Genomic DNA, 21,726 nt, shown 5'->3' with positions numbered 1-21,726 from the left:
TGCAGCATTCGCGGCTTTGCTTTCAGAATAGAAACTTACAGAGATTAACTATCAAAAAAAGAGTAGCGACCCTTTTAGTCATTTAAGCATGTTATTTAAAATCATTTTTCCTAAAATAAACTCCAGATAACGTCAGTACAGATGCAGGTAAACAAAAAATCCCAGTCATAAACCACTAAACCCCACCATAAAGCGCAAAACTCCAACAGTGGACCATAAAGCTTAACTCTAAATCTATAAACCCAAAAGAAAACCCCTAATCCTGAACTCCTAGTCATCTAAAACATCCTGAATCTCTAAACCCCAAGTCTGAATCCTGAAAGCATCCCAGTGAGTGTGTTTAATTCTATAACCAGTTCACCTGATTTAACATCATTAATCACTGATTTGATATGATGATCACTATAAATAATATTTGACTTCCATGAGGAGAGCTTTGGAGATTTAAGTAAAATATTAAGAAATAAATTGAATATATATTTTTTCCTACAATTAAAAATGTGTGATTTAATAAATAAAAGTTATAGATTTATTTATTATATTATATTTCCTCAGCAACTGAGCACCACTCGGGCAAAAGTGGACAAGGTGCGTGTGTGTGGATCAGGAAACACAACATTCGCTGTGTGTTTGGATCAGGACGAGAAAAAGATTCTTCAGAGTGTGACCCGGTATTAAATCACATCTTACTATCGTCATATACCATCCAGTATATTTAGTATCCACTGATAATTATTTAATAATTGTTATGAATGAATAATTATTGTATATGTGTGTGCTTGTGTTTGTTGTTAGGTGTGAGGTGTCCGTGTGTTACAAACCAGACAGCTCTGCTAACTGGCCAAGGTTCAGGACTCTGACCACTCAAGTCCAGCCTCTGCAGCCCACATTCTGCTCTCTGCTCTGCTTGCCCATCTCAACCTTCAGTGGACCCCAACCCTGAACCCCAAACCTCATCCCTGCACTTCCAAGCTCCCACCCTGAACTCTAAGCCCCTAAATCTTCACTTTAAAGTGCTAACCCTGAACATGTAGTCCTCTATATCTCAGTCATGAACCACTAAACTCCAACAGTGAAACATGAACCTTAACTCTGAATTCCCCCCCCCCCCCCCCCCAAAAGTCAGGGAGTAATCTAAAGTAAAGTAAACCCCAACCCTGAATGTCTAAAGCCAATTTCTGAATTACAGTCCTATTATTTCTATCCTGAAAGTCCTAAACCCCAACTATGACCTTTTTAAACCTAACCCTTAACCTCTTTACTCCTACGCGTTTTTCCAGCTCAGGGTAAAATCACTTGAACTGCACTCAGAGGAGGACAGTTCTGTCTTTAAAAGGTTACTGTGTCCATACATCTGGACATATAAACCAGAACTGTACACTGTAAAGACAGACCACTCTACTGTGTTTTGATGTAGCTACATGTTTATAGCTCAGGAATCAGCGATATTCAGGAATCACATTCAATGAGTATCTATTCTTTTCTTTACTGTACCAGACACAAACCCAGACAGGGACTGGCACCAGCTCAATGGCTCAGGCACTGTGCTTTTTTGCACTGTTTTGTGTATATGATGTGTATATTATTGTAGATAATTGGGGTTTTAAATAACAGTTTGGAAGATAAAGAATTTGTGAATAAATTTTCTCAAATCCTGACAGATATTTCCTCTATTAATTACCTCTTAGTGAAACGTGGTTGACCAGCAGAGGGCACTGTTGTCTTGTCTTATTACTGAGTTAAGGAGGCCTGTTAAAATAGGGATTTTTGAAGACATACATACATACATATATGTATATATTCTCTCTCTCTCTCTCTCTCTCTCTCTCTCTCTCTCTCTCTCTATATATATATATATATATATATATATATATATATATATATATATAATTTCACAAACACCTCAGTCTACAGTTGCTGTAAAGTTAGCTAAAAACTGATTCACTTGTTTTAATGGTCTCAAGTTTTAAAAACACTTCTATGTGAACTCTACTGATTGATGTAAATGTATTGTTGGTGTGATTTTTTTGGGGGGTCTCATAAATATTATAGCACTTGCAGAAGGTTAGGATTGACAGCAGAAGGATAGTTTTTGTGTTTGCATGAACACTGCATTTCAAAAAACTCTCTGGCAGCTGAATGAACACCCCTAATACGGTACATTTCAGTCCTAGGGTGCTTTTATTGTGTCTTTGTGTTTTTTAAATTATAACATATTACTGTATATTACTTTTTACTAAGTGCAAATATCTAATAAATTTCTTTAACACAGATTTGTATGTGGATTGTTAATTATTTTATCATACAAATGCTGTTGTCACAAAACAGTGTAAGTTACAGGTTTCAAGTTCAAGTAAAATCAGGTTTCAGGAAAGTTTTAGTTTTGTTCGATATCATTTTATCTAGGGTGAAGGGCAGCTGGCAGGTTTATACGGACACCTAAAAGGACAGATAATAAGTGGTGAGCACCACATACTAAATTATGACCACCAGGTATAGAGTGGTGAACACCAGATACTAAATGGTGAGCCCCAGATAATATATTCACTGGTCTGCAGGCATGTGTAGAGGGGGAGTACTGCCCTTACTGCCCCAAAGTGCCCTTTTATTAAATGTATTTATTAACTTTTGGTGTTCAGCACATACTATGTGGTGCTCACCACTTCATGCCATGCACACCATGTATGTACCTTTAGGGGCTCCGAAGGCTTGAACTGTGCAAAAAAAGTACAAAATAAGATGAGAATAATAGCAATGATAAACAGCAACAATAACAGATTAGCTTCCGTGTGTGTGTGTGTCATTGCTGGAAATATGACTGAGTGTGAGCATATTATAACAGTGTTGTGGATGCAGTTTTTTTTTTTACAAATTTATTAAGCTAGTTAGCTAACTATCTTAGCTGTCTTGAGGCTGGTAAGCACGAGTCTTTACACCTGTGAACACATCTATGATAGGGTAAGTAATTCAGCCTTTGTATGTGTGTGAGTGCAGAGGGTGCAGCTAGGAGGGGCAGTGTGGCACTATGCTTTCTATCCCATAGTGCACAGCTGGCCCACTCTATGAGCTAAAACCACAGGTTATAATGTTAATTACAGTTCAGACATTAATTAGAGTGTTTAATTAGGTTCTGTTGTGCTATGTAGTTACTACAATAAAGCTAGTATGTGGCAGTTGTAGTCACGCCACTAGGGGGTTCGCTGCTAAGATGTAGTTAGTTTCACTCACCTAGTGCTTGTGGCACTTTTGAAAGTGAGCTGTAGGCAAATATAGAGCATTTCCTCAAAAGCGACCCTGCTGTCTTGTGGGTTCTTCCACTTATATAAACACACACACACACATACACATATACGTTTTAAAATGTGGAATGACCAGCTAGTGACAGTGATGATGGAAAGCATATAACTATGTCATTTTACTAGAGTGTTCACATTCCTGAGAGTCTACTATTATTATTTATGACTGATTGGGAAAATCCTTGTTACTAGATTTAGATTTAGTTTAGTTTTCAGATTTGAGGAAGATACATTTGAATTGCATGTAACCCGCAAGATTTAAGTATATATAAATATTTTTTGTTATATGCATAAATGCACGGCAAATAATGGACCATATATACGTGATAGATCAGTAAATACACCTGAGTAGTTATAATGTATTATAGTATTAATTGCAAACCTTGTAATGTGTATTTGAAAATGTTTTTATGTATTACTGTATTGCAAACCTTATAATGTGTATTTGAAAATGTTTTTATGTAATACTATATTTCACTTAATCGCCCCCAAAACAAACAACAGAACTCAATGCCTTCAGTAAGCTTTGGTTGTTTATGAAAAATTATTTGATTATTTTCATATTTAATTGTATTACTTATTTATGGAATAAAATAATCATGCTACTTTTTTTGCTTTACCATCTTTTGCAGATACCGTTAAGTCTGGCCCTTTATTCTTAATGGAACTTAGTGGAAAATCCTATTATAATGTTCTGCGTATTCATGTTCAAATTATATCGGAATTTCAGTGACTAAGGGTGAAAAGAGTTTAAAAAAATGTGTTAATGGGCCTACAGGGAACCCAAGCTCAGAAATATCAGCCAGGTCCGAACTGACCCAGGGGTTGCTTTAAGGAAAAACCTGACATTGCAATATTATATTTTTCTGAGACATAATTTGACACGGCATGATATTAATAATAAAAAATATTTTATTTGTAATCTGTAATTTGTAATATATGTAATCTTCTTCTGGTATCTGATGTACACTGAAACTTTATAAAGTTTTTGTGTGTGTGTCATGCAACAATAAAGTTGTAGCATAATTTGCTTGATATGCATAACGATGTTGAAATTGTATATTGTGTGGCCCTGACTGACCTATTGCAGTTTAATAGGTTGGTTATGTACGTATGGGTGTATGGGCTACTTTAAGGCAGACGCAGTGTGTGTTTGTAATGGGGAACCAGGCCGTTTTCTGGCAGGAAGTGTCTCAGTATGGCAGCTCCTGCTTAAACTTACCCGCACTGACAGGAAGAAACAAGATTTTCATCTGCCTTTTCTTCTGGGCGGTCGAGCGTGAGCGGCCGGTCAGGGTGCTGCTAAAATAAACCTCCCTGTGGCCCGACTTCCTGACCTCTCAACAACAAACACACAGTCTAAGTGGCTACAGAAAATTCACTGATTAAAGTAGACAAAATTACATCACTCAGGGCTAACCTAAGAACAGTGGTGGTCATCAAGAAGATTTTTCTTGCTGTGGAGAAAAATAAAAAACTTGTTATTGCAAGAGCTTGTGTCGTAATTATAAAATAAACAACCTGATGGAGTGAGGAAATTTTCTATAAACATAGTTGTGACATACTACTGTGTTTCCGGCAAAAATACCTCAAAGAATTTGAGATTTTTTCATATTAACTAGATGTCAAAATTACAACAGAATATGTAGTTTTGTATTTCATAATAAAGGGGTGTTCAAACAAGCTTCACTGTGGGGCCAGATTACACCTTATCAAAATACCTAAGGACTGATCTAACTTTCTAAAAAATACAATTTATGAATGAATAAAATCATTGTATACAAAAATGAGAAAACTAAACCGTGCAGAACAATAAACACTTATTTTTAAACACTTAATTTAATTTTAGTGCAATAACTGTAACAGGTTATTAAAAGAGTAAACAGCTCTTGCTGTGATAAAGCTTTTTGTTGCCATCAATAAAAACCCTTTAGTATATTAATTTGTAGTTCAGGTTATTTATTTTATCTAATTTCCATAATACAGTGGTGCCACTGTCAAGTAAAAGGAAACATGAAATGTGAATGTGGGCCATTAATAATGTAATCTGAAAAGTGATGCAGAGGGCCAATCAACATCTGTTTTATATGTTTTAGCACTATATTAGCTTCATACCTTATTGGTGGGCTATATCATTATATTATTTTGTAGCTACACATTAGCCTTGGAGCTCCAGTTCTTCTCAGTGGGGTATAAACCTCCAATTATTTTTAGCTTTATTCACAATTTAGCATCTGTGCTAATTGCTGGCGTAGCTAAAAACCTCTATTACTAGTTAGCTATATTAATGTCAAAGCTCTAGTGTAAAACTAATGGATCAAACTGCAGCTTTTTTACAGACTGAGCAGAGTAAGCGTTGTGTTTTGAGCTGCTGGAGAAATTCAGCAGGGTTTTCAGGCTTTTTGTCTGGCTGTCGGTTCATGAATGCTTTAAACAGCTTGTGGTTTCATGTAAAAAAAAATTCTGGTCTTTAGTTCCAGGCTTTGTGACGCACAGTGTCCATTCCGGTCTGCTTGACTGATTTGGGTTAGGAAAATTACTGCATCCCACAGACTTGCAGCTACACAGCAAAAGTCCAGACTCAGTAATCAACACAGCTATATATAAATGTTTATATAAAGGCCTATACAACAATAAACTCTTATGAGCTAAAACATTATGACCAACCCAGCTCCTGTATTTTCTGTCATAATGATGTTTAAGCAGATCTTTTCAGTCCTTAAGTTGAGATGTGAAGCTACCATCTTTCTCTGTAATTGTGCAAGTTATTCAAGTAATGCAAAAAAAATATATATATATGCAGTTTCCCACAAACATCCAACAACTTTTTAAGTGTTATGTGTCTGTGTGTGTGTATGTGTTTGTGTGAGTATGAACTTTCCCTTAGTAATTCAGCAGCCTCCTACACTGCACACATTATGAAACACACAGTTGGTTCATATCCTCACTGTCTCAAGAGTGCAGCTACAGGTCTTATTTCTTTGTTTAATACAGACTTTATCTGATCTATAAACATGTGGATAGGCAGTGACTTACCAGCTGGTCAGCGATTCCCATTCACTACTTTTACAGCTGGGACATACAGCCATGTGATCAATTTTTCAGCCATAGTAAACAAATGCTTGCCTTGGTGTTGCTGAGCAGTTTGGACAGCATCCCATGCGGCACACATTCGCTGTGGTATTGTTTTGATAAGCTTCTGCAATGTCACAAAATTTATTTTAATTCAGTATTGCATTCATTTTTCAACAAGATCTTGCATTGATGATGGTAAAGTTTGACCACTGAACAAAGTCTTCTCCAGCACATCCCAAAGATTCTCACTGGGGTTAAGGTCTGGACTCTGTGGTGAACAATCCATGTGTAAAAATGATGATCTCATCTCCCTGAATCACTTTTTCACAATTCCAGCCCCATGAATCCTGACATTGTAACCTTGGAATATGTCCGTGCCGTCAGGAAGAAAAAATCCATTGATGGAATAACCTGGTTATTCAGTATATTCAGGTAGACAGCTGACCTCATTCTTTGAGAACATACTGTTGCTGAACCCAGACCTGACCAATTGCAGCAACCCCACATCATTTGCTTATTTAAATCCAGAAGGCAAGTTTTTTTGGCAGGCAGTACATTAATAATAAACCAGTTTTTGGTTCATATTTTGTTCAAGGAGTTGTTGGACTTAAACAAAACTTTATGTGTGGATGTAATTATGATAATGTATACAGTAAGCAAATCATTACAATATAATAGCAAAATGGTACGTTTATTGTTGAAAACTGTACATTTAAAAAGAGGCCCTTGTAGCCTGTTGGGCTACCTCTAGCCTGGATACAAAATGAGCACGCAGGCATATATTTTCCATAGGCCACAGATTTTCAAGCTGGGTCTGTAAATCCTGCACACTTACAAATTTCTGAAACCTTACTGTTCCTATAAGTGCTTGAGTAGAGATAGATCTTTTCTGTGTGTGGGCAAACGTTATGCTGCTATAAAAGCCAGTTGGAAGCCCTACAATGAGGGGCAAGAAATGTGCCCAGGAGATGACCTGAATCATGTTATTTGTGTAATTTCTTTTTTGTGTAATGGGTTGGAGTGCTACTGATAGGCAGCCCTCCAGCCCAGAGAGTTGTCGAACCCAGTTGCAGAACAGGAGATCTCAAAGCAGGTAAACCCAAGAAAAAGGGAAATAATAATAATAATTATAATAATACTTAAATAATAACAATAATAATAATTGATATACAGTTGTTAATATATATTAATAAGATATATAATAATATTATAAAAATATAAATCTTATTATTAAACCCCGCTCCACGCGGGGATTGAACCCAGGCTGTCACGGTCGCAGCCCAATGCTCTAACCGCTACACCAGCGAGCGGATTGGGATGCGGCCGCTTTAATCGGGATTTAAAGAGCCTCCGCCGAAAGGGGCGGAGCAACGAAAACGGGCGGAGAGCGAAAACGGGTGGAAAACAAAATCACGCCTAGCGTGAGTGAAAGAGAAGGGGAGAATGTAAACAAGACTCGCCGCGGAAGCTAACGGCTACCTCTTATAAGACGAGGTGAAGAACAAAAGAGCTTCCAAAAGAAACGAAACTTAACTAAGGAGTTTGTGGATTATATGCTGTTCCACCAGAGAGGGAAGGAACAGCGGGGGGGGAAAGAGAGGTGAGCAATCCGCGCCTCGCGACTGCTACACACACACACACACACACACACACAGGACAGAGCACACAGCTCCACCAGGCTCGAGAGGGAGAGGAAAGGGATAGAGGAAGATACTTATGCGGGAGAGGCACGCCAGCGATGCTGATCAATGCTCTCTCCAAAGGGGATAGCAGGGAAGAAAAGAGAAAAAGAGCCGAGGCTCGCTCGAAAATCGGGCATAGATTCGCTCTCACGAGCTTCAAAGATCCAGCGCCGAGTGGCTAGTTGGCATTGCTTATAAGCTGTTGAAAGCAGGTGTTGATAATTAGCCAATTAACCCTCGGCGCTGGCCTGGTGCGCCCTCCGATGCCCTGGAGGACGCCTCGATCGGGCACCAGCCCTTACAGGACCCCCCCTCCGAGGGGCGGCACCCGACGGCCCTAAACCCGCCGCACGGTCTCGCCGAAAAGCCCTGACCAGGTCCGGGTCCAAGATGTGCCTAGCGGGCACCCAGGACCGCTCCTCCGGACCGTACCCCTCCCAGTCCACCAGGTACTGGAGACCCCCGCGTACCCTTCGGGAGTCCAGGAGCTGGCGGACAGTGTAAGCAGGGGCACCACCAATGGTACGGGGACCCGGGGGAGCGGTCGGACCCAAGGAGCAGAGGTAGGGCCTAAGGCGGGACACGTGAAAGGTCGGATGGACACGAAGGGTAGGAGGCAGGGCGAGGCGGTAAGACACCGGGTTAATCCGGCGGAGCACTTTAAACGGACCGATATACCGTGGGGCCAGTTTTTGTGGAGTGCCACGGAGTGGCAGGTCTCTGGCTGAAAGCCAGACCCTCTGGCCTACTCGAAACATTGGGGCAGGCCGTCGCCTCCTGTCCGCATAGCGTTTCTGGGATGCTCTAGCTGATAGGAGGGCGGCCCGGGCCTTCTTCCAGGCCCGACGGCAGCGACGAACCATTTGGTTAGCCGAAAGCACCCCGGTCTCCACCTCCTCTCCAGGGAAGGCGGGCGGCGCATACCCGAACTGGCACTCGAAGGGCGACATCCCCAGAGACGAGTGCCATAGGGTGTTATGGGCATACTCCGCCCACTTAAGCTGGTCAGACCATGTGGATGGGGCAGAAGAAGCCAGACAGCGGAGGGTACGCTCCAGGTCCTGGTTGACCCTCTCTGTCTGACCGTTGGATTGGGGGTGGAACCCCGAAGAGAGGCTGACCTCCGCGCCCAGCAAACGGCAGAAAGCCCCCCAGAACCGGCTGGTGAATTGGGGCCCACGGTCCGACACTATGTCGGATGGCAGACCGTGAATACGGACCACCTGGTCAAAGAGCACTTCAGCCGTTCCCTGTGCGGATGGCAGCTTTGGCAGAGCGACAAAGCGGCCAGCCTTGGAAAACCTGTCCACAATGACTAATATCACAGTGTTACCCCGGGAGGGGGGCAACCCCGTGATGAAGTCAAGGGACAGGTGAGACCAGGGGCGCAAGGGAACGGCTAAGGGATGCAACAGACCCGTGGGCCTGGTTCTGGGGTCTTTGCACCGTGCACACACCAAGCAAGAGGTCACATGAGAGCGCACATCCTTCTCTATTTGGGGCCACCAGAAATGCCGCCGCAAGAGCTCCAATGTGCGCGTGGTCCCTGGATGCGCTGCTTGGGGAGAGGCATGTCCCCACTGTAGGACCCGTCTCCGGAGGGAAGAGGGCACGTAAACCCGGCCCGGGGGGCCACCTCCCGGGTCTGGTTCAGTGCCTTGACCCCGCTTAATTGCCTCCATCAACCCCCACCGAATGGGTGCCAGGATCCTGGTTGGGGAGACAATAGTGGACGGTTCGTCTGGAAGAGGAAGGGGTTCCCACTGGCGAGAGAGAGCATCTGGTTTTACGTTCTTTGACCCCGGACGGTACGACAATGTAAAATCAAAACGGGTAAAGAACAACCCCCATCTGGCCTGGCGTGGGTTAAGACGCCTGGCTTGCTGGATGTAAGCCAGGTTCTTATGGTCCGTCCAGACCAGAAAGGGGTGGTTGGCTCCCTCAAGCCAGTGCCTCCACTCTTCCAGGGCAAGCTTGACTGCCAATAGCTCGCGGTCCCCCACGTCGTACCTCCGTTCGGCAGGGGTGAGGCGGTGGGAGAAGTAGGCGCACGGGTGCAGTTTGCCATTGGAACCTGAACGCTGGGACAACACAGCACCTACGCCTACCTCGGAGGCGTCCACCTCCACCACGAATGGGAGATCGGCATCGGGCAGCTGGAGTACAGGAGCAGTCACTAATAAGCGCCGGATAGTATCAAATGCTTCCTGGGCTTCGGAGGTCCACACAAACCGTCCAGGTTTGGTGGTTTTAGCCGTCAAGGTGGTTAAAGGGGCAGCGACGGTGCTAAAACCTCTCACAAACCTCCGAAAGAAATTAGCAAACCCCAGGAAGCGTTGAACCTGGCGCACAGAGGTGGGCTGAGGCCATTCCTTGACTGCTACAATTTTTGCCGGGTCCATGCGCAGAGTGTTGTGGGAAACTATAAACCCGAGAAAGGACACTGTCTGCACATGGAACACCGACTTCTCCAGCTTAACGAAGAGGTGGTTCTCCAGCAGTAGCTGGAGAACCCGGCGGACATGGACTACATGTTCATCTACGGATTTGCTGTAAATTAGTATGTCATCCAGGTAGACAAACACGTAGCGGTCTAGCGCCTCCCTGAGGACCTCATTTATGTAGCGCTGGAAGACAGCTGGGGCGTTCATCAACCCAAAGGGCATGACCCGGTATTCATAATGCCCTGACGGGGTGATGAACGCCGTCTTCCATTCGTCCCCTTGCCTGACTCGGACCAAGTTGTAGGCACTGCGCAGGTCCAACTTGGTGAAGACGGACGCCTGCTGCAGTGCCTCAAATGCTGAGGACATAAGGGGCAAGGGGTAGCGGTCCTTCATAGTGATCTTGTTGAGGCCCCGATAGTCTATACAGGGCCTCAACCCCCCGTCTTTCTTCCCAACGAAGAAAAAACTTGCTCCTGCCGGAGAGGTGGATGGCCGGATAAACCCCAGAGCCAGTGCTTCCTGTATGTACTCCTCCATTGCCCGTCGCTCGGGCCCTGAGAGCGAAAACAGCCTCCCCCTAGGGGGGCAGGTACCTGGGAGGAGGTTGATGGCTATGTCGTACGGGCGATGGGGGGGTAGCAGCTGGGCCTGCTGTCTACTAAACACTGCCTGGAGATCCCAATAGGCCTTAGGGACCTTGCGATGCATCTGGTCATCAGACAGAGCATCCAATGTCTTGGGAGGTGTTGGGGGCTTCAGACACCCATGTTGACAGGCGGGACCCCAGGTCAGCACTGATCTGGACAACCAATCCACATGGGGGTTGTGTCGCTGGAGCCACGGAAAGCCCAACACCAATTGCAAGTCAGGTGCCCTAATCAGGTACAGTATGATCTGTTCCGAGTGGGCCCCGACTCGCAGTGTAAGAGGGCCAGTCTGAAAAGAGACCAGTCCGGGCTCCAGCGACCGTCCATCTATGCCCTCAACAGGCATTGGTTCCTTTAGGGGAACCAGCGGCAGTGCTAACTTTCTGGCTAACTGGATGTCCAGAAAGTTGCCAGCTGCTCCCGAATCTACAAAGGCCGGTAATCGGGCCTTGGAGGTGCCCCACTCTAGTGTAGTGCTGAGGAACACCCCCTGCATTTGAGGAGAAATAGTGATGTCCCTCAAAGTTCCCTCAGCCTTCGGGGAATCACGTTTTCCTAACAGTTCAGGACAGGTGGGTCGGAGATGCCCTGTGCCTCCGCAATACAGGCATCTACCCTCTCGCATCCGTGCGTCACGCTCCTTGCGAGGTAAACGCGTGTGCCCTAACTGCATGGGCTGCACTGCTTGTTCGCCATTGCAATCATGGACCCAGGAGGAACTAGCACCGTGGTTTGACTGACTAGGAGAGAAACGCCTAGTGTCATTGCCCCTCCGTCTCTCTTTGAGGCGATTGTCCACCCGCTGTGCCTGCTCTATCAAGTCGTCAAGAGAGACGGGAGGGTCACGACGGGCTAGTTCGTCCTTAAGGTCCTCACTGAGCCCATGATGGAAAGCAGAAATAGCAGCGCTGCTGTTCCACCCACTCTCTGCTACGAGGGTGCGAAAATCGATGGCGTACTCCACAACAGATCTTCTTCCCTGACGCAAGTGCAACAGTCGGGACCCAGCCTCCTCTCCTCGAACTGGAAGGTCGAAGGTTCGAGAGAGAGAGGAGGCAAATAGGGCAGCTGATGCGCAGACATCAGGGTGGTTCTCCCACACCGGTGTGGCCCAGGCTAATGCCCGACCAGTGAGAAAGGAGATGATGTACGCTACCTTAGCACGCTCGGACGGAAAGTGGGATGGTTGTTGCTCAAATACTAGTGAGCATTGTAAAAGGAACCCCCTACAGCCCCCAGGTTTGCCACCATAGCGCTCTGGGGCTGGCAAGGACGGTTCCAGACCGGACGTCAGTGGGACCTGACTAACTAGTGGGTCTGGTACTGGAGGGAGTTCATTTTGACTGCCCCCCCTTTGAGGAGCTAGCTGTGCGGGTTGGGGAGGGTTCAGGGTCAGCATGTTAGTCAGACTCTGCAGCTGAGCCACAATATGTTGCAGGGTCTGTTCATGTCTCCCAATGGCCGCTCTCTGATTTCCTAAGGCAGCCTTTACCTGATTGAGATCTGCCTGCTCTGCTGGATCCATGCTTGGCTGGATCTTTCTGTAATGGGTTGGAGTGCTACTGATAGGCAGCCCTCCAGCCCAGAGAGTTGTCGAACCCAGTTGCAGAACAGGAGATCTCAAAGCAGGTAAACCCAAGAAAAAGGGAAATAATAATAATAATTATAATAATACTTAAATAATAACAATAATAATAATTGATATACAGTTGTTAATATATATTAATAAGATATATAATAATATTATAAAAATATAAATCTTATTATTAAACCCCGCTCCACGCGGGGATTGAACCCAGGCTGTCACGGTCGCAGCCCAATGCTCTAACCGCTACACCAGCGAGCGGATTGGGATGCGGCCGCTTTAATCGGGATTTAAAGAGCCTCCGCCGAAAGGGGCGGAGCAACGAAAACGGGCGGAGAGCGAAAACGGGTGGAAAACAAAATCACGCCTAGCGTGAGTGAAAGAGAAGGGGAGAATGTAAACAAGACTCGCCGCGGAAGCTAACGGCTACCTCTTATAAGACGAGGTGAAGAACAAAAGAGCTTCCAAAAGAAACGAAACTTAACTAAGGAGTTTGTGGATTATATGCTGTTCCACCAGAGAGGGAAGGAACAGCGGGGGGGGAAAGAGAGGTGAGCAATCCGCGCCTCGCGACTGCTACACACACACACACACACACACACACACAGGACAGAGCACACAGCTCCACCAGGCTCGAGAGGGAGAGGAAAGGGATAGAGGAAGATACTTATGCGGGAGAGGCACGCCAGCGATGCTGATCAATGCTCTCTCCAAAGGGGATAGCAGGGAAGAAAAGAGAAAAAGAGCCGAGGCTCGCTCGAAAATCGGGCATAGATTCGCTCTCACGAGCTTCAAAGATCCAGCGCCGAGTGGCTAGTTGGCATTGCTTATAAGCTGTTGAAAGCAGGTGTTGATAATTAGCCAATTAACCCTCGGCGCTGGCCTGGTGCGCCCTCCGATGCCCTGGAGGACGCCTCGATCGGGCACCAGCCCTTACATTTTGAATGTGTTTCGTGGTTTAAAAATTACAAACAAGGCTTCATCACTGTCACACAAATTTTTCTATTTCTATACCTCAGTTTTGCTGTTATGTTTATAACAAGAAGGCCAATAGGAATGCTCCTAACATTTTTCATGAACGTCATTGAAAGTTAAGATCTTTTTTCCTTCTCATGTAAAGTTGCTTTTTTGGAGATGCAGTGATTTGATAGACAAAAAATCCTTCTACAACTTATCAGACTAAATAGACAAGCAGTGCCAAACAAGTGTATAAACCACAAGCATGAGGAAATGCACTGTGTGCAGGTGTGTAACTGAGCAACAGCAGCTTTAATTAGTAACAGAGTGTGAGTGAAAAGTTAAGAATGAGGTAGCAGAGCTCAGCTATGCACTAGTCTGTCTGCCTAGAAATATAAGGCTCAATACTTCATTGAATATTTGTTCCTCAAACACCAGGAGCGTGAAACTGTTCCACGCAGGCCGGTGGAAATCTGCTTTGACTAGACTGGGAGAAAAGTAGATAAAAAAGCCTCTTCTCTTCTAGATAGCATTTACAACGTATGGTTTGATGTCAGATGATCAAAATCTAATGTTGTGATCAAACATTAAATCCACAGTTGTAACTCTCTGATTGATCATAATGCATGATTTAGTTTCAATGGTATGTACCATAGACTGTATATAGCTGGACAGAGCATTGTCTCTTTAAAGTGAAGCCACCACAGGTCGGGCGCCCCCTGCTGTTCGGCTGCAGAAAGCCGTGTAACTCCACCCATTCCCATAGGTTTCAATGGCAAAACAGACAACTTTCAATCACGTTTTTTTCTAATATACTGTAAATCTACCTCCAATATTTAAATGCAACAGCTAGTGTAACCTCTGCTTATATTGTCAAATTTTTATATCCCCACAGAATTCGGTGTTTAAAACGTTATTCAGCTCTATTAAAAAAAGGTGTGGTTATTGTAAAAGGGCTGCTTATGGGCGGGACCAATAACAGACCGTCAGCTCCGCTCCGCCCCGCTCTGCAGTCTGTGACCGCGAGGCAGCCCTCAGGGGCAGGGTTATTTAAATGAGTAGGCTGCTCTCCACAGTCTTTCTCCCTCCTCTGGACTCTACTGCGCAGAATCAGGTGGCAGGATCGCCAACATGGCGGAAGATTTTGGCTTCATTTTCATTGAATGAATGGGAACGGAGATACGGCGTCCATCTTTTTTTACAGTCTCTGGTATGTACCATTCTTTTTTACAGGTTCATCTACAAGGATGGATCCCCCGAGGTCAAAAAAAGCTTAGAGTTACTGTAACATGACTGGACAGACATTTTTATATAAGCACCATTGAGGCGATTAAAGATCACATTTTGCGTAAATTCCTAAATAAGTTTTCTTCAAGGTGCTTTAGTAAAGGAAACAGTTCTATATATAACCACAACATATTAGAGAACCTGTAAGGGGTACCAGGAACAAGTATACAGAAAGAAGGAAACATTTTTTTGTAAATATTTTTGCTAATATGCCTGATAAGTCATGGGACAAGAACTAGTATTGTGTCTCATGACTTTTGCTGTGCCCCATGGAAGCTTAAGATTACTGCACTGACCTGTGGTACATGTGTGTGGGCCCTCCTACGCTGAGCGTGGACATGATTTCCGCACAGACAGTTCTAGCAAGTCACAATCATTACCATCCACTGCCTTGTCTACCTGTGGATGGTAATGCCTTCTGTGATGTATTCCTGGTATACACACCACTTCAGAAATGGAAATGTTCAATCCATCTGGCACCCACTCTCAGGCCTTTCCTAATTTGCCAGTGTTCAATCTCACTCACAAGATAACACCTTACAACTTATACAGGTGACCATCAATTACATTCTGCAATTCTATGACTTTTTAGTATACTAAAAAGAATGTACTACATGTCATCCAAGAATGTATTACATGCCACCCATGTGTTGAGACAGTGTAATATGTGTGTTTTAACTAAGAATATTTACATTTCAGAAATTATGATATATTATGTATCATAAATACTCATCATAAATACTCATTATTTGAGTAATATTGTAAAAATTAAGTAATTGTAATTAGGTAATATTGTATGCAGAAATTAAGTAAAGGTTACTAAAAGACAGGATTGACTGAAGTTCAATTCACTTATTTACTCTTTGTAACATTTAAGTCTTGACACCGAGTTGAAGTTACTTAAATTTATCAGAAATTAAATGTACTTAAAAAAAACTAATGCACAAAATTTAGAAACTTTTTAAAAGTAAATTTTACGCATCATTTTTTCAGTGTAGTTCAGGAATTAATTGCGCATCTCTTCCTTGACTGACAGGTGATTAAGGTGCAGAGGCACGTGTCGTCCTAAACCATCAGCTCACTGTCCCCACAGTAGGCTAGGAGGTGTCAACTGAATTCCTAGAGAGGGGATTTCCAGAGCAGTGTGCCGAGCCAAGCCGAGCCACGCTTCCCCGTCCGAAACTGCGGCAGACTGCATATCCTGTTTTCTGAGGCGGCTGCTGGTGAGACTTCTGAACGGAAGAGTACAACCACCCTCACCCCAAACACACACACACACACCAGTATCCCCCCGGGTCAAGCCGGCTTCTCGCATGCCTACACTGACTCCACCATGCGTACTTCCAGGAGGAAAATGACTAGACTCTGTGTCTTAAGTTTTAATATAATATAACCAACATTTTCTTGTTTATATAGTGAAACTCAACTTTTAATGTTCCACTGGTTTAATATTCCTTACACGGTTTTTATATTTAATGTTTACACAAACCTCACTTTATCCCTGTTAATTCTGAGAAATCTTTCTCTGAAATGGTACGCATGCACACATTGATACATTCATGCATGTCACCTCTGCAGTGACGTTATAAAAGAGGAGAACAGTCGCTGATTGAATGGGAGTTCTTTAAAACACTCAACTTGCAGTCTGTTTGCAGATAAAGTCCCACTCCTCAACATAAAGAGCCAGTCAGCTTACTTGGCTTTCTTGTTTAGTGTTTCCACTGCATACAGTTTTGCTGCCTTCTTTAGAAGTATATAGTGCAATTTCCTCCGTTTGAAGAACTTGTATTTGTCATTTTTTATGTTTCAGTTTTATATTCTTATATCCTACTTTTAAGGTTTCAGTTGTTTAATCTTACATAAATGGCATCTGAACCAATCATCTTGTTGGTTTAGTATTTCCAGTACATTCATTATTCTTGCAGCTTCTTTAAAATTGTATGAAATGTCTAGAAACCACAATTACAAAACCCTGCTGAGAGCTTTTAATTACTATCTTAGCCCTGTACAACTCTGGTTGAAAACAGACAGTTTTTGAATAGGTTATAAACTGAGTGTCTCGAGAGCCAAACATGGATAGGCAAACATGGATACAAAACAGTTTAATTAATAACTGCAGGATTAAGCAGATATGGATAGTCAGGGGCAGGCAGGGGCAGTAACAAAATGGCAGCGTAAATCAACAACATACCACAGTGTGTCCAGGCAAAGGAGGTCATACACAAAGAATCCAATCACAAGAATAAAAGGGCTAGGCAAAAGAATGGTCGGTAAAAAGAAAAAGGGTCAATAACAAGAGAGAACTAACAATAAACAAAGGGCTAGGCGAGAAAGTGGTTAAAAAGAACAAAAATGGTCGGCAATAAAAAAACAAACTACAAAGGAAATACGAGGTAGAAGACCTATACAAGATAGATTCAATACCAGGCAACAATAGAGTAAAAGCAGGGGCTATTTATACTATAGAGACCAGGTGTTAGCAATCTCAGTAACAAGGTGAGTCGATGTGTCACGTGATCCGGCAAGTCCGGAGGACTTAGCGCAGGTGCATACTGGGAACTGGAGTCTTTCTCAGGAGAGAGAAAGTCATTGGCAGGCAGACAGGCAGTGATAGGTCTGACACTGAGAAAAGATGCTCAACACATCAGTCTTGGTGTCTGTAGGAAGAGCGTAGGCCTCCTACAGCTGATGAAAATAAATCCTAGATGAAACACTGTGGTCATGCTGTAAGCAGGGTCGGCGTGAAAAACATAAACGTGGGATGTGGGAAAGCCCCCATCCACATCATCTATGCAGTATTCAAAACAAGTCAAAAATACACATATTTTGCACATTATTGAGCCAAACGCTATTAACTATTCATGATGTTTTTTTTTGTTTGTTTTCTGTGATTTAAAATGTTTTCTCAATGGCAATTTGAGAACTTTGTTTCTCCCCATTTCTGATGATCAGAGTCTGGTATTGTGTGACTGGAAATAACTGCTCCACAATGTTGCAAAGATGGCTGCTAATTAAGCAGAATTTCCTATAAGGACTCTGGACTTCATCATCAACTACAATAAGAGCATACATACTGGAAAAAGATGCATTAAATCAGATCTGACCAGGTACATTCATGTCAATTAAATTGTATATATATATCTACGATTTAGAACAACATATGAAAGTGATCCAAGTCTGATTTAAATAGATTTTAAATGTCCACACAGCCCTGATCATATCTAAGTCTATTCAGCCTGGTATTATGAGCATAGCCTTAGACAGACTATTCCTCCTACTGTATCTTTAAGAGATATGTAATATAAATGCACTCATTCAAAAAGCACTTTATGGCTGTATGAATGGGTGAAGCTGAACTGCTATAAACTGAATTGGTAAAGCTAAAATGCTGTAGGCTGAATGTGAGAATATGTGTACAGTAAATTAGTTATTTTTTATGGTAAATGTAATGTAAAGGTTAACATAACTTGTAGCAATAGTGGGACACATTTTGATACTACATAAAATCACTTTGTAAATGTTTTTATTAAAAATTTGTCTAAAAGCATCAAAAACTAGTGATGGGCCTACCCACATTTTTCCAGGTACAATCTGATTCGCATCCAATACACTACAGCTGCTGATAGCAGTACAAATTCCAATACAAAAACACTTCTTTTTTTTTATATTACCACTATTATTGTTAGTGTTGTGCTTATGATGCTGAAATAGACTATAGCATGTCTATAATTAGGAGAGCAAAAAATACACGCATTTACACTAAATTGTAATGCATTCCAGGGCAATCTATTTACAACAGCTTACCTAACGTACTTGGTGTGTAAATGCACCAACAGGCTGTGAAATTCACTGTTTTCCAATAAAAACAGTATCTGGTCATCAAGTTATAATATAAAATGACATACTTTGCTGTAATATTTGCCTTTATTTTTTGGGTTTTCTGTTGCATTTTAGTGTTTAGTGGGGCTCCCTATTATAAAAACTATTATTATTATTTCATTTCATTATAATTATTATTTCAGCTGTATTTCCAGTCATCATTGTGTTGGTTTGGTATTGCTTATCGGGCTTTCCAACTAAAATGAATGTCTCCAAACAAGTGGCATTTAACTAACTAGCTTAGCTATTTAGCTACAGATTGAAGCTGCTTCAGCTTTGTTAGCATGAACCCCTAAAGTGGCTAAATTGTACAATACAGTGCACTTCCAACCCCTCTGCACGCCGCATTTACTCACTGACTGTGTAGAAATTGAACACATGTCTACATTGAAATCTCCAAAAAACATTTTTATTTAAAGCAGCAGCTAGGCAGCTATCCAATTGGTTGAGACCAGATGGAACTGAGAACCAACACAATTAGGAAACAACTAGTAATGCTCTGAATCACAGTGAGTGGGACCAGTTTCAATAATAAAAACGTTATCCCAGTCATTCTAGAGCTCCCAGATAGGCTGTGATTGAGTGGCAGTGTAAGCTTTCTGCCTAAATAAGGGTTAATTAGTAAGTACTAGGCTCTAGATCTGAATGTCAGGCAGATCGTTTAGCTTGGAACTCTGGGTGTCTACGTGGAAGATAATAATACTTTTATAATAATACATTTGAGTGCCAAACATTTTTACCATCTGCACTGCTGGAACAGAAACATATTGAAAGGAACTGAAATCCAACTTTAAATTTAATGTTCTCGCTTTTAGGGGAATAATAAATATATAATAACTATGTCATATGGATTTATTTTAACCCCTGACTTCTGCTTTCATTCACTGGACATCAAGGTGCGGCTGCAATAGAGGGGTTTCTGATAAAGAGTGTATGTGTGCGTGTGTGTGTGTGTTTGCAAATTCATAGAAATAGACAGGCTGCCTGGAAAATATGTATCAGCAGTGCTTGGCTTTGTAAGTTAAAATGTTGTCAGTTCTCCACATACTCCATTTTCTCTCTCAGACATTCAGCAATTGCCTCCAACTTCTTTTAAAGTCATCATATGATGTCTTGGGTTCCTTGTGTGGTTACCCTAAAGTTTATTTGTGGCCATCACTGCAATGATGTTTTCCATTATATTAAAGGGCCCTTCTTATTCATCTCCTTCTCTGATTTTATTTGTGTCATTTTGGTTTGATAATTTTTTTATCTTTTTTTTTACCTTAATTTACCTATATTATTAATACAATTAATACTATATTTTACTATCTAATTGTTTTCCCTATTTGCTGCCAATACTCAGCCACATTTTAATATAATGTATTTTACAAATGAAAATGAACAGCTAAATTAATTTAGCTCTACCCATTCACCTTACAGCATTTCCACTCCACCCATTTATATTATTATATTTTGCCTATAGCAGTTAATTTTCATTATTTTATTCATGTTATATTTGCTAGTTGTGTTTTATGTTGTTCTGTGTGACCAAAAGGCTGAATTCAGTGCAAATTAAATAATGAGTCTATTAAATGTAAAATAAATGCCTAACATGTTTCATTTAGCTTGTACTGTGTTTGGAAGTTGTGTCCTTGAGACCCTAAGTAACCCTTACTATCTATTAAACACCTCTGTATGTGTGTGAGAGGGAGAGAGAGAGACTGCATCTGCAAGAGTGAGAGCTGTGACTAAAACAGAGAAAAGACTGATACTGACCGTGAGACTAACCAGAAGGAAAAACTCACAGATAAAGTTATACTGTATTTTTGGAAATTTTAAGGGTAGGTTTTCCAGCACTAGTCCAGAATGCAGCAGAATTAGCATTAGCCGCTAACCACAGCACTAGCTTATTCGCCATTTAGAGGCTGGACTGTAGTCTTAATGCACCTTGTCATACGATGCATTTTATTTATAAAGATAGATCAGAAAATAGACGTTTATTGATAGTGCGCCTTATAGTCAGAAAAATACGATACTGTTTTCTTCATAATTTTCTCTCTCTCTTTCTCTCTCTCTCTCTCTCTCTCTCTCACATTCTCTCTCTCTCTCTCTCTCTCTCTCTCTGGCCTGCTTCGTACCTCTTTACACTATTTTTTGTGATTATGTAGCATTGCTGGTAGGGATGTGACAATGTGGGAATGTGAGTATCTATTATTACACATGTATATCTGCCGATATACACATTTATAGAGAGAGATTAGACACCCCGTTATAACTTTAGAAACAAATGTGACATATATTTGTCTTACATTTTAGCTTTCAACCAACTGTATGCAAACAATTAAAGAATAGGTGTTTTTAAATTATTGGTTCTTTTATGGACATTATACAGTAGATTTACAGAACTGTATTGCAGTGTACAGGTTCCCCTTGTCTTGTTCCCTCTGACTTGTTTCTCATGACTTGCTTCACATGCCTTTTTACCTGTGGCTCTTTACGTGTGGCTCTTTGATATTGGCTCTTTATCTGTGTCTTGTAACCCTTTTCTTGTTCCTTGAACTGTGCCTTGATTCCTGTTGTTTGCTACACTTGGCTGTTACTTTTTAATAGCTGCTGATTTGTGTTTGAATTTAGTTTAAAGTTGTCAGTAATTAAATCAGGATCCAATTCTCTTTTAGCTCACAAATATGTTTCCGTTACTCTGCAGACTGTCCTAATGAGGATGATATTAAAACAGAAACTAATGCAGATTGCCTTACTGATTGCTAGATAACGGCTGAATTCTATTTGACTGACAACATTTTGAGTCTGGTAGAGCCCTAGTTCTTGTTCTTAAATGGTGTGCTTAGATTGCACAAAACATGTCATCTGTAACTGTAATTAAATAAT

At 42.1% G+C, this 21,726-nt stretch overlaps 2 protein-coding genes across 3 annotated transcripts in view; both read left to right on the top strand.

The window, feature by feature from the left end:
- pik3r5 (phosphoinositide-3-kinase, regulatory subunit 5) overlaps positions 1–1,094 on the top strand; it is a 39,019-nt gene extending 37,925 nt beyond the window's left edge. For both annotated transcript variants that reach the window (XM_007257141.3, XM_022675201.2), the window contains exons 18-19: positions 556–671; positions 796–1,094. In XM_007257141.3, the coding sequence (XP_007257203.3) occupies positions 556–671; positions 796–943 (264 nt within the window). In that variant the 3' untranslated portion in view covers positions 944–1,094. The remainder of the gene's footprint in view (positions 1–555; positions 672–795) is intronic.
- Positions 1,095–14,733: 13,639 nt separating this feature from the next.
- The window catches only part of LOC103022916 (phosphoinositide 3-kinase regulatory subunit 6), a 39,745-nt gene continuing 32,752 nt past the window's right edge, over positions 14,734–21,726 (top strand). The window contains exons 1-2 of the mRNA XM_022675200.2: positions 14,734–14,899; positions 16,013–16,199. The gene's annotated coding sequence lies outside the window, so the exon portion shown is untranslated. The remainder of the gene's footprint in view (positions 14,900–16,012; positions 16,200–21,726) is intronic.

Source organism: Astyanax mexicanus, chromosome 5 (assembly GCF_023375975.1).
Source record: "Astyanax mexicanus isolate ESR-SI-001 chromosome 5, AstMex3_surface, whole genome shotgun sequence".
Classification (NCBI taxonomy): domain Eukaryota; kingdom Metazoa; phylum Chordata; class Actinopteri; order Characiformes; family Acestrorhamphidae; genus Astyanax; species Astyanax mexicanus.
The sequence above is the reverse complement of the archived record's forward strand: the minus strand, read 5'-3'. Positions and strand labels throughout refer to the sequence as shown.